Source organism: Strongylocentrotus purpuratus, unplaced genomic scaffold (genome assembly GCF_000002235.5).
Source record: "Strongylocentrotus purpuratus isolate Spur 01 unplaced genomic scaffold, Spur_5.0 spur5_contig_866, whole genome shotgun sequence".
Classification (NCBI taxonomy): Eukaryota; Metazoa; Echinodermata; class Echinoidea; order Camarodonta; family Strongylocentrotidae; genus Strongylocentrotus; species Strongylocentrotus purpuratus.
Window position 1 is genome coordinate 3,070,549 of NW_022145575.1, and position 18,526 is coordinate 3,089,074.

General features: G+C 35.9%; 1 protein-coding gene across 1 annotated transcript; it reads right to left on the reverse strand.

The window, feature by feature from the left end:
• Positions 1 to 2,593: 2,593 nt before the first annotated feature.
• LOC580043 (probable serine carboxypeptidase CPVL) lies at positions 2,594 to 18,349 on the reverse strand. The gene is given in 15 exon segments (XM_030974643.1): positions 2,594 to 6,216; positions 6,942 to 7,124; positions 7,418 to 7,591; positions 9,447 to 9,545; positions 10,250 to 10,381; positions 10,991 to 11,113; positions 11,650 to 11,716; positions 13,335 to 13,414; positions 14,154 to 14,212; positions 14,784 to 14,898; positions 15,663 to 15,724; positions 16,489 to 16,545; positions 17,130 to 17,168; positions 17,171 to 17,331; positions 18,252 to 18,349. Coding segments are annotated over 14 exon segments (1,452 nt in total). The 5' UTR covers position 17,331; positions 18,252 to 18,349; the 3' UTR covers positions 2,594 to 6,114.
• Positions 18,350 to 18,526: the final 177 nt, after the last annotated feature.

Genomic DNA, 18,526 nt, shown 5'->3' on the forward strand with positions numbered 1-18,526 from the left:
TCCTCCTCCCCATGACATTAGCCTTTTCCGGCACTGAGATTGACTTACTGAATTATATGAAATATAGATATGAGTGTGTGTATGTGTGCGTATGTGTGTGTGCGTGTGTGTGGGTATGGGTATGTGGGCGTGTGTCGTTTTGTTTTGCGGGGGTTTTGTATGCGTGTGTGCGTGTGTGTGCGTGTATATTTTTGTAATCAATTTTATTGTTGGTTTCGATGCATCTAAAATGTGTATAAAATTTCTCAGAAATCTACAGAAAATTATTTGCATGACGCCTTAAGTAACTTAGTAAAAAGTAGTGATACTAGAAATGTTTACATGTGAGCAGACCAAATATCCAATTTGAATAACGTTGGACAAATATATATATATATATATATATATATATTGAATAAATACATAGAAACATCACAGTCAGCTGTTAATAGTAATATTTACTTTTACTGAGAAACGAAATCATAATATGTATGGCAATGTTGATTAATTGATAGATATACATTTATGTATTTACAAATCCATGATGGAAAATTCTAGAGTCAGGCCCGTCTATAAAAGCCACCAAGGGAAACAGAGAAAGCGGTACTGCAGACAGGTGGCCTTTCTAGACAGGTTCTATAGCACACATTTCTTTCTCGAGGGTTTTTTTTTTTTAAAGAGGCTATAGACAGATTCCACTGATAAAGAGACTTAAAAAAAACATTTCGAATGTTAACTGATGATTTAATGAAGAATGGAAAGCGTATCTAACTCTATCCTTTTTTCCCATCTCTCCAGAACACCGCAAAGGGACATATTTGTGATGTCTATGATATATCAATATTGTGACAGATCTCGCATTTTGCAATAGTCAGAATTTGAAGAAGAGATGTAAACTTCTTAGGAAGATTTCACGGTTAGACAAAAAAGGGTTAAAATGCAGAGGCATACCCATGATGATGTTGGGGCCGGACACAAGGGGACATTGCCCCCTCCTTTCCTATTATTCCGCTAATAAGGTCATCCACAGAACAATATGGGTAATTCCATAAATAAGGGACCCACTTTTCTGACATTTTTGGTGTCCCACTATAATAAGGAACCCAGACGCATTTGTAGCTCTGAGTAAAGACTTAAATAGTGGAGTGAGATTGTTAAGTGATTTTAGGTATGAGGATGCAATATTATGCTTGGAAATCACTTTACAATCTATCTCCAGAGACACAACAACGTGTGGGCTCCTTATTTAAGAGGGACTCCAAAAATGTCACAAAGTGGGCCCCTAATTTATGAAATTACCCATGTGACTCTGTGATTGTGTGTGTGTCACCCACCCCTTGTTCTGAAGGGGATGGGGGTCAATTAAACTTGTTATTGGTTTCATTGCACCAACCACACTGCTTGTAAAGGGGTTCCGCTCCGTTTCCTTCCCTATATATCAATTGCTGGATATGCAAAAAAAAATACAAAAGTGATATGTCTACATGTATATGTAAATGAATTCAAGCAGGCCTTAGGAATTGATTGCACTATTTTAGATTACATACAATTCGAAAATGCTTTTGACTGTGACGTTTTTACCGCCAGTAAGAAAATCTGGACCTGTTGGTAGAAAAAAATTACATGATGGCAACTTCGTATGTTATAATGTGTATGAACTATGTAATATTTGTGTTTGTAGAATTATTTGATAAATTTGCTTGTACATGGTTACCCCATTCATAAGTAAATACACTGAAATATATATATCATTTGACATTCTTACGTTTCACCAAAATATCTTATCAGGTTATGTAACTTAATACGTTCTGTTCATTAGTTCATGTGTCTGAACTAACCTCTCTTGATAAGTGTCACTCTTTCTTTTTCAAACATCCAAAAAACGAAATTAATTGAGAATGTTCAAGAAAACTTAAAAACAGACGTAAGGTCTGAATCCTTCATTTAATTTGTAACCTATCAAATTTTAAAATTACTTTACTTATATCTTACTATTCAGGGTAGTTGCGTCTTCCATAGGGTGGAAAGTATTTTAAATGTTGCAATATTTTATTTGTATTTGTTATATCATTTTTCTTCTCATGTTACCTAAGTTATTATGAATTCATTGTGCCACAGTTATTTCGATATCTACAACTCTTTTGTGTGAGCAAATGATGTCTTTATTTGTATGTATTACATGGTATTTAACTTTATTTTTATAACTGGAAATTAAAATAAATGAGCGAACTAACAATACATTGCAATACTCTGTCAGTTTCTTCTTTTTTACTTTCTGATTTGCACATAATCCATTCTAAAGAACAACAAATACAATGACTACAAAACACGGTGGACCTTAACCCTTTGTTCAAATCGGGTTAACAAATTAAGGAAGTTCGTTGGAGGTCTAAATATTTTTCTTTTTTAAACATGATCTTTCATGCAGGGTCTAGTTTAACAGAATTAGTAGAATGCATGCCTTTTTGTTTCTTTTGTATATTATTACATTCACAACGAATTTACAAAACTGTTGTATAAAATTCTCTCCAAGCACACACACACACACACACACACATATTCTATCTCTCAGCACTTCACAGCATCTTTCAAAATAAACTACATAACTCAAAAATATGGTCAGATTTATTTATTCAAAATACCAGAGTAACAGTTAAAATCGAGATACAGATCCACTGTACATATTTCTTTTTCAAATTTCTTACATTCTTGAAATATAAACATATATTTAATTGCATGAATCAGAAATTATCCTGTACCATTAATGATAATATCTTTATCATCATCATCACCATCATCATTTAATATCCATGTTTTCATGCCATGATGCATTTATTTTCTAAAAGGGGAAGTCCACCCCGATATTAAGTTGGTTTTAATAGAAGCAGAAACAAAATAGAGAAGCAGTTGAGTGAAAGTTTGCACTAAATCTAATTTGAAAAAAAAAAACCAAATATATTAATTTTGAAGTTGCAATCCATCAAATGCAAATCGGCAATTCTTTGCGTATCTTGCAAAGTCTTCTCCATTTACTCTGTACTAAAAAACAACGACACAATATTTAATTTTCTCTAATGAAAGTCATCAATCATACATGTATTGTTAATATATTCACTCAAATATGTTCTTACACAACCTTTTATTGAAACAAATCTATTCCTTTATCAATAAGTTGTCCTAAAAAGGAAATTTAATACATAGAGGGCAAATTGGCTGAGGACTTCAAAAGATACATCAAAGATTTCCTACATTCTGAACTTTTTTATTTCGTTTAGATGGGAATTGGCTCAAACTTTCACTAATCTGTTTCTCCCATTTTGTCTGCTTTTATTGAAACCAACTAAAACGTCAGGGAGGGCTTTCCCTTTAATGTCCCTTCTCCAAGCCTTCCCCCAAGAAGGAAATAATAAGTAGCATGTGCAATGTACTTGTTTGTATAAACATGAAAGACCTATGTATATATCTAAAATCAAAGTGAGTACTTGAAAGGCTGGAATCCCAAAGTTCTATTGTACCCAGTGTCATCTCCATTATATTCCTGTACATACCTGTATGTATACCTGAGCCTTGAGCAGAAAGACAGGTACATAATATGTCTTCAAAATTAGGATGAGCATATACAGTAAATATGGAACTTGCCCTGTGTGTCCAAAAAGCAATCTTGCACATAAAAATACATCGTGTATACGTAACTACATATATAAATATTTTTGTGCATGATTCTAATTATACAGGATTTTCTGATCATTCACATCAACATTTTTCTCTGATAAATGCACTGAATACAAATTTGAAATAAAGATTTGAAAGTTGGTGCATTCCAAGTGATTATATCGAAAGCAATATTCTTTATAGGCGATGTGTAACCGAATATCAAATAAAAATCAAACAAATACTGGTATCTAAGGTCATCTCTTCTATGTGTTGTCCTTGGTTGAAGTATATAGTACTTGACAATCTCAATTACGTTGGCCTACCTATATCCGCTTCATTTTCAAACATATGCCTGTACACACATCCATCCAGATGTATGTGTCTCAGCCTCTGCACTGAAATGAGGGTAATTGCATTTCTAAAAAAAACAGCACACTTTACGATCCTCCTGTGATCCTATTTTCAGGGAAATTCCAATCATATTAGGTGTGGAAATCTAAAAAAACATCAACTTCCTGATTTAGCTTCTAAATAATGTTAAGGATACTGAAAACAGAATTTTTGTGAATTGTACTCTTCTAGTCAGAACAAAAGCTGCATTGTAGACAATCCCACTGCTGGTCTTACCTAACTACGATTCTGAGCTGAGTTCGCTTTTCCTCTTCAATGGAAGCATTAAAATCCCTTGACATTTAGATTTTCTTAATCAGAAGACTATTCAGATCCTTGGTCATTAAAGATTTAAGATGTTTGAATGTTCATATCAAATGCTATTGAAAATTCTTCAAAAATTGGATCGCAGTCGGATCTTACAGCGTGTTGTGGGCTTAAAATAAGGACTAGCATGGTACATCACAAATACAATCTTTTAGAGTATGACTTGAACACTTTTGTATACATTGTAAATAAACCAAAATATATATGAGTACCGGTATACAAACATGTAAATGAGTGTACTATAACTTGTATACAACACATGCAATTGGCAACTTGTAGAAATACATACAGTGCAAAATGAAATAAAAGAATAATGGTTCAGTGGAAACTTGCCACTAGAACTAACCTAATCTCCATGGCCTAGTGGTTTAAGGCACTGGCGTTCTAAGCTAGGAGCCCAGGTTCAATTCATGAGTTACATTTTTTTTTAACCTTTGAAAAAATTTCAAAAACGGAGGACAGCAATGGGGAACTTGAATTTAAGCTGTACTACCATTATTATCCCATTTCCTTTGGCACCAATTATACAGGATTTCTAAATTCATAGGCAGAATATTTTTTCTTCTTTGTATAAATGTATTTAATACAAATTTTCAAAAACATTTTAAGGTTTAAGACCTTCCAAGTGATTAAATTCTGGAGGAATATTCCATGGCAATGTGTGACTGATTGTCAAAAAAAAGAGCCATTTCTTTTAACTGCTGGAAATCCCATATGGCATAAAGTACAACAAAAATATTTTCAGGAAATGTGATTTCAGTTAATGACATGCTCAGCCTCATCAAGAATCTCGAGGCACATCCTCTCTCTGCACATAAATAGTTTTGCACATGTTCAGATGTAGTCTCAATTCCCAGACTCACTTCATATTTTCCTTTGATCATAATTTTTGTTATACAAATGTATTTTCAAACACAACAAACACTACGTGAAGAAAAAAAATGATTGTGTCATTTCTACATCCATGTTTTTATGCAGAGAATCGATGCATAAATATTAAAAGTAAGGTCGGTCAAAGATGAGTAAAGTCCCCACAATGCAGTATAATTTTGGTTAAAATGTCAGGGGGGCTTGAGCCCCCTGAACCCCCCCCCCCCCCCCCCTTATTCTGAGGACCAGTGTAAGGCACTTGAGGAAGAGGTTACATAAAGGTGGATACTACTGTTTAAAAGCCCTATTTTAAAAAATACAGGAAGCAAATGATAGGACATGCCTGACATAGCAACAACTTTCATATTTCAAAATGTCCCGATGTTGTATTGTGGAAAATCATGGTCCTGTTCCATTAAACAAATTATCAATAACAAGTGTCATATTACTATAACAAATATGCTCATAGATAATCACATGCAATGACACAAGTAACTTATACAGTCAAGTAGAAAATATTGAAACATTTGATGAATAAGAAGTTTCATGAGGGGTCCAGTTATAGAATGAAAGCAACAGCAAACAGGATTCAAACATCAAAGGAAAAGTCCCCAAAGCAGAAAAATAAGAGAAATTGGTCAGAAAGGGTTAAAAGAATAGTTTTTAAGGGATAAGACATTTCTAAATGTTTATAACAGTTTTACACAAAATTGGCAATTTCATATTTTTCTATTGTGATCTATTCACCATTTCTTTTGTGCATATATTTGTGCATGATGTATAGCAATGGAAATTGAGCTCTCTGTTATAAGATAAAGAAATGTGAAGAGTATTACAGTTACATCATCCTAAAAAAAAACACAGAGGTCTACCACATCATATCTGAGGGAGACTTTACTTGTCAAACGATTGTTTAGTGATGAACCTGTCAATCATATCAAAGCTCCTCTCTGGTTGGTCATGAGGCAAAAGGTGCCCGCCTCCTCGTACAGTCACCTGGAATCAACAAGTAAGCAGAGACACAGGAATTAGAATGTGAATAAGAGGTAGGCCTATCACGATTTATTAATGCAATTTGGGTTTTATCAATCAATCAGGTATGATTATTTACGTCTGGGGACCAACCTTTACCGTCACCATCCGAAAGACGTGTCTCAGTCTCGAACCGAGGTCTGCCAAGTCAGTTTGTAAGTGAAGACGGAGAGCTGACCGTACCGCGGACAAAACCACTAGACCAACTCACATCTCCCTACACCCCCCCCCCCCCCCTTTTTTTCCTTATCAATACTTAATATCTAAATGAGTGATTCTGATTTCTACCCATATATTGTGTTCAGTGGATTAGATGTTTCCCATACTTTGTTTTCATTGTTGAACCAAAGTGTCTCACAGATGCATATATTCTTAATCAGACCATCTAATGGTTAAATGAATATGCCTTTAGATAGCATGAAAGTTCAAAAACTTGATATTCATTGATTTTGGTAGGGTATTAACTTTCCTTTAGTTTGATATATATTTTATTGAATTTTAAGGACGGTTTATACAAAAATTTAGAACAATGGAGAGTGTCCACTATCTTTTTTTTGCGGAGTCTATTAACCGTTTGCTTACTGGAACCTGGTGGTCTCTGTGTTAAGCCTATGGGACCTATACAATTCAGAAGTCAACAGGTTAACTGATTTAATGCATAAAAATGATGACTTAAAAACAGTTCTTACCTGGTAGAACTCTTTGTATTGCCTGACAAAGCCTGCAACTTCTGTGTCACTTGGGTCGACTTTCCAGATTGTTTTATTGGAGTTGAGGTAGCCGTCTTGCCCAGCCCATGCTAAGCCTTGAAGGAAGTTCTCGGTGAGGGCTGCTCCGACTATGATGTCAAGCTGACCGCTGTAGAACATGCACTGTTATGATATCAGAAAAGAAAGGATGAGAAGGTGAGTAATTCTGGAAAGCCCATATTTTATGCTGACCAGTACTCTTTAGAATCCAATGAAATGGGTGACATGATATAGATTTGACTGTTGTTTGATAAAGAGGTGATACGTTCATTACTTTGGCTTTATTACTTAGTTCTACAACAATCTGTCTTGCACCATCCGGGGCAAGCTCCAGGATTTTGTAAAAGGGATAGGGAAGGGAAGGGGATGGGGGTCAACTCCCAAATTCTACACCACAACTATATTACACAACTCACCCTGTAGTTATCAGCCAGCACCACAGTCCAGTCTTTGACGCTCTTGCAGATATCTTCCCTAAGGTGGTCCTCCACCTTGCTGCCGTCGTTGTAGGTGAGGTTGCCAACATGGATGGCTCGTCTCACCTCGGGAAAAGCCAGGTAGTTGTTGTAGTAGTTTGTGTCTGCTGGAAGCTAAACAGAGCAGGGGGGTGTTTCACAAAGATCCTAAGTCAAGTTATCTCAAAGTTGGACTTAAAAATTATAGAGAGCAATTTGTAGCCTTAAAATAAAATATATATTAAAAAGCAAAAATTAAAATATTATAGACTTTTTATATATTTAACATCAAGAACATGAAACCTCCTTGATAATAGAAAATATGAATGATTTGAATCAGCATTTTATGCCTTTTGAAGTAACTTTTACTAAAATATTTTCATAGATGCTAACGCGCTTTCCATAATTGTGAAGTCCGACTTAGAGATAAGTTCAACTTAAGATCTTTGTGAAACACCCCCTCCCCCCAGAAGGGGTGGGTTCAAGGAAAACAGACTTTATGTCAAATGAAAAGAATGGACATATAGCTGTGTCTTCTCAAAGATAACAGATGAAGAGAACTGGCAGTATTATGAAAAACAGTACTGATGTTGAAAAGGGTGTTCCATACCACAATTGGAATAAATAAATAAATATAAAATACAAAAGAACATTCTTTATTTGGATGACAAAAATTAGATGGTTTGTCGCACAACAGGTTGAGCTAGGTAATGATTGCAGTTGTTAGTGCAGGGAATAATTTTCCCGGTATCGCATCGCAATTCGCGATGTATTTTCAGCCATTTGCGACGCATCTTTTTTCATGAATCGCAATTGCTGCGATGCAAGCGAAACGTACATTCATATACACAGACCGCCAATCCACAAACTACATACACCCTCGACGCTCCGATATCCAATCCATATATCCCAGGCAGGCTTGGCTAGGCCAGGCTGGCCAGCACTGAGCGCTAAGCGTACTACAGTCACTTTCTAACCGTGAAGCTACACACACCTACATAGCGCACTATCGGCGATGAGTGTCTACGGTCACCTTTTAGCCGTGAGTGTTGTTGCGATGCAGACAACAATGCACGCACGTGGTGAACTAATTATATATCCAGGGCAGGCTCAATCGCGCTCGATGTGCGAGCTAATACTACGTGTTGTTGTATACCCTCGATACGATTCAAAGTTACTGGATTTATTTGGATTTAAGACTCGACTCGTCTCTGGATTTATTGTTGGACCGATATTTTTGTCATTTTCAAAACATGGTGTCAATATGTGTAGTTACTGTGGAAGGTTGGATTAAGGATTTAGACCAGAAAAGGGAATGGATCGAGTATGAAGAAAGTGCTGGGAGATTACACCAGAATCAATGTACATAAAATGTAGTAAGTATGCATTCATGACCAGATGTTGTGACGTCATTGTTTTTGCACTGTAATTTATAACATGAAAAAAAAATTGCTATACAAGTTCATCCAACTGCTATGCAAAAATTATTTTGTGTAGCAGATTTGCTATGCAAATTTTTGGCTGGAAATTATTCCCTGTAGTGTCTGTTGAAAGTTGAACATGGGGGGGGGGGGGGTAACAAGGTAAACAAAATTTATGTTGAATTAAGAGAGTGGACAGCCTCCAATATCTTTAAAAACCTAGTATTTGTGGATTTTTTTTTTTTTAATTTAAAAGGGCTGAACAATAAGTTTGTCTTCTCTAAATTAGGAGCACCGAGGACAGATATAGAATTGTCAGAAAGGCAGGGCAAGGAAATTTTGTTTCCAAGGGATCCTCCCAGATTATAAAAGTCAGTGGGAGACATAGGTAGGATTGATATATTTTTATCTTATATGAATTTTGTTTATAAACAACATTGAAAACATACTGTTATAAACAAAAGAAAACAAGGAAAAACATGCCACAATTTTGAATAAAATATATATTGAAATAGCTTCAATATAATTGATCATAAATTACTAAATCAAAGAAAAAGAGGGAAACTTACAGTTGTCATCATGAAGTTGTAGTAGTTATTGGATCCTGTTGCATTGAAGTAGAAAGTAGGATATGGAAACAGGTCTCCATTCAGCACTATGTCAAATTGCTATGGAAGATAAAGAGAGAGAGAGAGAGAGAGAGAATCCATTATATTAAATTTAGTTGCAAAAGACAAACTCAGAAACCGATATGAGTTGAAAAAGAGAAGGACACCATGCTAACTATTTAAAGGGATTGGGTATAACTTTGTCTCGGATCCTAAAAAACCTTGATTTAGCTCATGCTGCAATCATAATTATAAACCTTTAGGGCATACATGAATCCCATGACATTTACAAGCCGATCGCCTGTCTGATTATCAAGATATCTATGATTGGAAATCAAAATCAAATTTTGCGTTTTCCTAACAGTTTTTATAGCATTAGTCTATTGGGGAAAATGAGTATGGTAAAACCGGTCACTCAAAGATTTTAACTTTTTTGAGGAACTTCATGATCATTTTGAAGCGCATTTTTTTAGGGCTTCAATATTACACCATATCCGACAAACACTGAATTAGTCGTAGGGCCATGCATCTCAAATTCAAAATTGTTAAACGATGCCTTTATTAAGTCCTGTTGGTCATAAAACTGAAGGCTAATCCTGGTGATTGACAACACCCGTTATTTGGTAAACACCTGAATGGTGTCAAATTCCCCATGAGAGCCCACTACTATGCGTCTTTAACATTGGCTACAAAGCGTTATTGTATTGGTGACTATAGGGGTCACATCGCAGGATAAAAGTGAAGGCTCTAAAAGCTTCTCTCACCTCAAAACATTCCAGCCATTTTCCCTGATTAATGAAGTCGGTTCCCTTGGCGGTGTATTGATCCACAACTTTCTTCTGCTTCAGGTCCACCTGACTCGTCTGATACATCAGGTCGCCATACCCTTGAAACATCTGCAACAGTAGGAGAGATGTTAGTGTATTTTAAAACAATGTACCAACTAATATGAATCTTCATTAAAGGGATTGTATCTTTGCCTCAGATTCTATAGCAAGTCCTGCATTTAGCTCATGCTGCAATGATAATTATAAACCTTTAGGTCAGTCAGGAATCCCATGACTTTAACAAGCCAATTGCCTGTCTGATTATCAAGATATTTGTGATCGGAAATCGAAATTTCAAAAACCGTTTTCCTAATGGTTTTTTTCAACATGACAGTCTATTGGGGAAAATGAGTATGATAAAACCGGTCACTCAAAGTCAAACTTTGATCTCAAACTTCATGGTCATTTTGAAGCCCAATTTTCAATCTTCAATATTACACCATATCACAGACACTGATAACACGTAGAGCCATGCATCTCAGATTTAACATTGTTAAACGATACCTTAATAATGAAAATACAGTGAAACCTGTACATAAATAGTTCTTTTCTTTACCTTTAGAAAAGAGCTATAATTTTTTTACAACTTTAGTTTCTAAAATTGTGATTACATAAAAGTATATCTAACGTGTCCCAGGAGTCGGCTTACACAGTCCATAATCATGACCTCTGACCTACCGAGTAGGGGTCAACAAGACCATCCCCGATGGCCATTCCTTGCAGATTGATGTGGACCTTAGCCGTCGGGTTCTCGGTATGGATCTTATAACAGATAGCTGGTACGTACTTTCCCGCATACGACTGAAGGCGAGAGCAAAAGGATGAGAAATTGAGGGTTAAGAAGTGTTTGTAATCTAAAGTTATAGTCAACATATATGTACAGCAGTTTAGATTGATATTCCATGTTATTCATGTCAAATAATAATTGATTGATTGAAATTAACCAGTCAAGAAATGGTTAGATTGTGTGAAGGCTGATTGTGCTACCAGATGTCTAGGATCCCTTAAAGCAACCAGAACATCACAAGATAGGAAGATCTGGCTTGAGGTCATGTAGCAGAAACCACCACACATCTCCCAGATGTTGTGAATGGCTTAGGTCAAGGTAGGTCAAGGTAATTAAATTGGCTTTATATTAAAAAACAACATGACATCAAGCTCAAGGCTGATGTTGTCTGTTTTACAAAGTAATCAGATATTTACAATACAGTACAAACATCAAAATACAAAAGCAATATAGCAAAATAACAATGGTAACATCACACAGCAATGTTTATAACATTTTAATCAAATCATTTTTCTTGTTTTTTTTTACAAGTGATTACAAAATATCTCACCTCTCCTGTCGCATAGAATTCATTCTTCTGATGTTTAGGAAACAGCTGGAAGAACTGTGTCAAAGCACTACAAAAAAGAAAACAAATCATTCTCAATCTTTGCAAATGGGAGTTTTGTGATTAACAGAAGTTTTAGGAGATGGAATTTATTAAATTCTCAATATCAGTTTTCATCGAGAGATTATACCTACAAAGTAAAGCTCAGATCCACCTTATTTGTTGTTGTACAAACAATAAAACATTTTTTAGAAAACTCTTGTCTCAGTGCATAATCTGAATTAATTTCATGATCATTTTTGTTCTTTCTTTTTTTTTCCCTTTTCTTACTTATACTTTTCCTCCATCTCTCTTTAGATGCAATATGCACATTCTTGTGGTAACAGAGTCTTTTCAATAAGGCACCCACATAGCGTTACTGAATTCTTTCATTTTAAAATAGAAAAGCATATTACAGGATCAATTAGCCTCCTTGGTATTCCTTTGTTTTCAGAGTTCAAATCACTGGAATATTTGGGGGGAAAGACTGATCAATGTGAATAACAAGTGGTCTCATTTGTGTTCTGCTTTTCAGAACAATATATACCTGTCCAATTTGTTGATGTTTTGCGGATACTTTCTGGTCCAAATAATTTTGCTTCTATATCATAAACAAAAGATGATTTTAGCAAGTTTCCCTCAAACTACAATCTCATGGCAAAAAAATGAAGATGTACAGTGAAACTTGTTGTTTATTATGGCCATCCTATGAAAACATGGCAGAACTGGCCACTGTAGACAGGTGGCCTTTCTAGACAGGTTCTACAAGACATGTCTCTTTCTGAACGGAGACAAGGTAGATGACCACTATAGACATGTGGCCTTTCTAGACAGGTTCTACAAGACATGTCTCTTTCTGAACGGAGACAAGGTAGATGACCACTATAGACAGGCGGCCTTTCAAGACAGGTTCTACAAGACATGTCTCTTTCTGAACGGAGACAAGGTAGATGACCACTATAGACATGTGGCCTTTCAAGACAGGTTCTACAAGACATGTCTCTTTCTGAACGGAGACAAGGTAGATGACCACTATAGACAGGCGGCCTTTCTAGACAGGTTCTACAAGACATGTCTCTTTCTGAACGGAGACAAGGTAGATGACCACTATAGACATGTGGCCTTTCTAGACAGGTTCTACAAGACATGTCTCTTTCTGAACGGAGACAAGGTAGATGACCACTATAGACATGTGGCCTTTCTAGACAGGTTCTACAAGACATGTCTCTTTCTGAACGGAGACAAGGTAGATGACCACCATAGACATGTGGCCTTTCTAGACAGGTTCTACAACACGTTTCTACCAAGAGGGAGGCAATATACGTGACCGCTACAGACGGGTGGCCTTTACAGGGAGGTGGCTGCTAATTAAGACAAGTCCGACTCTAGTGTCAAATATTGCCAAAAGGGAAGCATGAAAATAGGATAACTTAAAGCCTGTCTGCACCAGTTTGGCCAGGGGGATTAGACCTCCCTGCAATGTCACTGACAGGTGGTTCTCATCAAATCAGATATCAATTAACATAAGAAAAAAGGGATCATGGGGGACCAACAGACACCGATTAGGCATTGTTTGCTATATAGACGGCACAAGTAGCTATAAGTAGTACAGTGGGGATTTAAGTGTAAAGATTGCTTATCTCTCATACCTGTACAGGTTGACTGCTACATCCTCCTCGTTGTTTGCGTACCCAGCATCATTCTGAGTGAAACTAAAACCAGTCCCAACCTAACACAAAGAAAGAGGAAATGACATCATCATCATTCATCAGTTTTCAATCATGCATTCACATAAAAAATTAACTTTCAATGCAAATAAGGCAGTTGACGGCTTTATTCAGTACGTGAAAATTAGCGAGAGTGAATTGTGCATGAAAACCTTCAAAAAATATCTTGTCAATTTCATGAAATATGATATCTCTGGAGGCCGGGAGTTACTTTTTATTTACAATTGTTTTCTACTCTCATTTTAGTAAATGCACAAAGTGTTTTAAATCATGTATACCGGTATATATTTTTTGGAGGGAAAGGGAACATTTCACTCTTTGTTATATTTCTTTGTTACATTCAATACACTGTGTATGAATTCAAATGAGAGTAGGCAGTAGAGTACTCCAGAAGAGTTCCAGTTTGTAGAGAATGTTACCACTTTCTCAGTTACATGCATTGTGTAAAATTCAATTTAATTTGGTAATGTGCTACCATGAACAGTACACCATTCTTACTGTGACTGTTCATAAAACTATGAAGAATTGAATACCAGTCATTATTTTATCCAGCATCTGAATATAACAAATAAAAAAAATTTAAAAAGTATGGAAAAGGACCTAATTATTTTTTGTTACATCCATATAAATTCAATTCAATTCAAGGTTTATCAAAAACAAGTGTCGCAGCCCAACGGCTGAATTGGTCATGTGTACAAATAAAGACTCATTGCATATTTCAAAATGTATTATTGTACTTACTGGGTTATCTATATACAGCATAGAATACTTCTGAGTCCATGCCCATTTCCTGGGTTGCACTAAGATATAAGAAAGGAAATAAAATCTTGATAAATCATCAGTTTGAGGAATTATGATTTCTATTTCCTCGTCAACAACTTTCTGCTGGATGGTGGCCAAAGAAAATTTAATTATTCAGCTATTACATGTACATACATTATCTAACAAAACTGTCCAGTAGATGAAGTATTGAACAGTCAGGCTAAGTTTGGTGTGACTGTGAATTTTTTCTTCTTTTACTTTGTCATTACTAGAATTAAAGATCATCTCTTTGGTTTGGTTGGTTTCTTTTCTTTGTCTTACCTGACTGCTAAGAAAGCATGTGTGCATGCTTGTAAGTAAACAACCAGGGACCGACAGCTTTAAGTCCTCTCCAAGGGACTTGGTAATGAAGATTAATGCCTTACAAAAGGGCACTAGCGTATCGGAATGTTTTTCTAACCCAAGCCCTCCCGGTTACAAGACCACTGATTTACCACTGAGCCATCCCCCCTCACTAAACTTTAACATACTGGTAAATTGCTATAAGTGAATCATTATTTCTATCATTGCATATCAATGAACAAAATGCAAGAATACCAAGAAACCTACATTTTAGATCTTTTGTGACAAGAAAGGGACCATTCTCAGCAAATAGTCCAAAGAGGGAGGAGCCTCCTGGACCTCCTTGTAACCATAGCAACACAGGAGCTGATGGGTCATTGTTCTGGATAGGAGAGAAAGAGACAAAAGGGGATGGATTTTGAATCTTTTGTCTGGAAATTCTACAAAATAATAGCTAGCCTACATAATTATAGATACAAATACAGTTGATGCACAATCCATAGCGCCATCTAGCGACATAAGCGTTTGGTCGAATTTACTTGATGCATTATGGGGAAAAGTCAACAAAATGAATATACACAGTTTGATTGTTGGCTAGCGTTTTGCACTGATGTCGACCTGCGAGTTGAAAAATTGGCTTATCACACCAAGATGCATCCAGAAAGCAAAAATGCATAATTTTTTTAATTCATAATATCATCACATCGTTAGGTTATGGAGCTGGTAAATACGTGTACATGTAGTATCTCAATATAGGCTTAATGTTACCTAAGATATCATCGAGATAGATCGAAAAAGAACTTTAAATTAAGAAACATCTCTAATAAACTATGCATTTTTTGTTCCAGATGTGTTTTTCTTGCTTATACATTACTACCTAAGTATCAAACCGGTTATGAATTTAACTACCTTTGTTTATGATTCATATGGTCTCATCATCCGTTTTTTTTTTTTTCTTCTTCAATTTCCATACAGTAATAACATTTTGGGCTATATTCATTTGATCTACTAGTTATGTAATTTCCTGTTAATATAAATTGGGCATTAACTGATGATTTACTATCATTTTAGTTGCAGGTTTTCTACTACTTTAAGTAATCTCAGAGATAAAAAAAACAAATTTTGAAAAGTTGAAGAATTACAAACCTGGGCCGGGAAGAACCAGAAGAACATTGAACTATTGTAGGTGCTGTTGACAGTCAGAAATCCTGAATGCAAATAAAGGACACAAACAATGAAATATTCTGATGAAGGGATATTTCTTTATCTTGGGCAGGACTGCACTAATTGTAGCTACTTGCGCCCTCCATATAGCAAACAATGCCTAAGCGGTACCCATTGGTCCCCCATGATCCTCTTTTTCTTATGTTAATTGAGAGCTGATTTGATGAGATAACCACCCGTTCGTGACCACGCTGGGAGGTCTAATCCCTCCTGGCCAAACTAGTCCAGATAGCCTTCAAGCGGTATTTTCACTGAAATGATCACATTCACAATGCATTGTTTGCAAATGTAACATTTTTCAATGCAATGGTCCCAGTCAAAAATGTGGAAGCTATGACACAAAATCAAAGAAAAATCTCAGGAATGGCTTGATAACAAAGAAAACAAACTCACATAGTGAACTTCTTTTTTTTAATCATAAATTATTGATAATTGTAACCTTTTCTGTTACTAACACAAGCAACTAATTTTTTTTTATTAACGCTCTAATAATTATAATACTCGACACATTTTGAAATGATAGAAATGCAAACTCCAATAACTTCCCTTGATAGTCAACTTCTTAAGTCTTTCTAACAAACCAACATGACAGTTTGGAAACAGTTTGGGTTTCTTCAGATATGGATCCACTACCACAGAGAGAATGTCAAGATAACCAAACATCTAAAGATACTTTTCACAGCTGTAGGTCTGAAATATTATCTTTAGCTGTATGCGGTAGCCATATGATTACTCCATTCTTCTTTACCTGAATAACTTTCTACTGTAGTGCCATCAAGGGGTCCAACTCGACTTAGTTTCTGACCTGAATTAAAGAATATGAACAAAGAGAATATAAATATTAAACAAAGTTAAATCCAAAAGATCACTTTATTCTATCTACAGAATCTCCATTGACATAATGAATTACATATATCTTTTATTTGGGGAACATGTGCTGAATGAAATGTCATAGCATTTACATAGTACAGCCATATATATCCAATACTGGTATCTAAGAACAAAGACACCCCCCCCCCCCCCCACACACACACACATACACCCCTCCTCCCCCTCATTCTGGAAAAAAAATCTGGATGAGAACCAAGGTATCATTTTAACATAGCCTAATCGATAGGAGGAAAAATGAAGAAAAAAATATACTGTGCTACTCATTTGTTGCTAGTAACAAAACACTGTTAACAGTAAATATGCTTAACAGGATTTTTTGTATGGAAACTCCATTAACCTCAATTTTGCCTACTACTGGATTAAAGGGATTAACACAATTCTTTGCCAATTATGACATCATTAAACTTCTTCTTCTTCCTCTTCTTCCTCTTCTTCTTTGGTATACTCCTCAACGTCCCGTTAGAAACCAAATGAGGAGAGGAACCAAACGAACCATACCTTCAGCTATTTGCCCAGACTCGATGTATGGTGTTAAAAAAGAGGCTGCCCGGGATCGACCTTTGACTGTCTGGCATAAGCCGGTGGGTTGGGGTGGAACATCGCCCTAAAAGCACCCCTGCTGGAAACCAAGGGTAGTGACACAATTGCCAACATTGCCATGGTCCCAAGAAAGATGGTCTTCGGATAAGAAGTAGCCATTCTGTTGAGGAAGAATTGGTAATAGATGGGAAGAAAGTGAATTAGAATGGATGAGAGGGGGATCGTAAAATATGGGTTACACTAAGATTTAGGAAAAGAAATTAAATCTTGATAAATCATTAGTTTGAGGAAGTATGATCTCTATTTCCCCGTCAACAACTTCCTGCCGGATGGTGTTTGGCCAAAAGACAAAAACAAATGGTTATAATTTGGAGAGTCATCTTGGTAAATAGATGGGAGGAAAGTGAATTAGAATGGACGAGAGGGGGACCGTAAAATATGATAGGATTATTGATAATGAATAGCATTACAACTAAAAATGATATCCACTAGTAGTACTAGGACTTGGAGAGAAGAGTCTTGACCAGAACCGTCCTGGAAAATTTACGATTACTTTTTCTGCTACCCTGCCGGCCCTGGCAAGACTGGAAATTGGATAAAGGATACCTTCTAAAATTTAATTTACAAGTGGCAATACCATTATGTGTACTGTTTAATATGGCAATTCCTACTGTGACAGTATTTTCCATTTCATTTACATGTAGATCTTATTAGTTCATCATGATAATTATTTAAGATAGCTCGATCTTGGAAGGTTAATCTGCCATTATGTTTCATAATTCTTTAGGACGGCCCAATTAATGTAAGTATGATCTTTGTTAGAAAAAGAAGCACTTAGTTACATTAAATCGCCCTACTTCCACTTCATTTCATGTTTCCTATTTCTTTATGATGATTATGCCAAAGCACGTACTAAAAGGAAACAAACATCATGATCATGCATCATGATTTAGATAAATTAAAGATGTAATGTTAACAACTTGGGGAAAAGGGAAGCTGAAATGCACAAAGATTAGATCGATTCGATAATGAAAGTATAATAAAAACATAACATAATAAATAATAAATGCTTGTACTCACATAGTTTAGTAGTATTAGCAGGCTATTTGCTTCTTTTTGTCTTTGTTTTCACGAAAAAGGGAAGAGCACTGCACTGCACAGCCAGCTAGCTTCATGTGATCGCCGGTGGTCACCTGACACAATAGAAATCGTGCAGCAGAGCATCACGTGGTATCGCTAGGGAAGGGGGCGGGGCAAAACGACTTGACAGTAATCAGTAATCGGCTATAGGTGGGCCGGTTTCCAAAATCATGTTATTGGAGAACGGGTTAGATAAACAATAAAGTTTTGGGAAA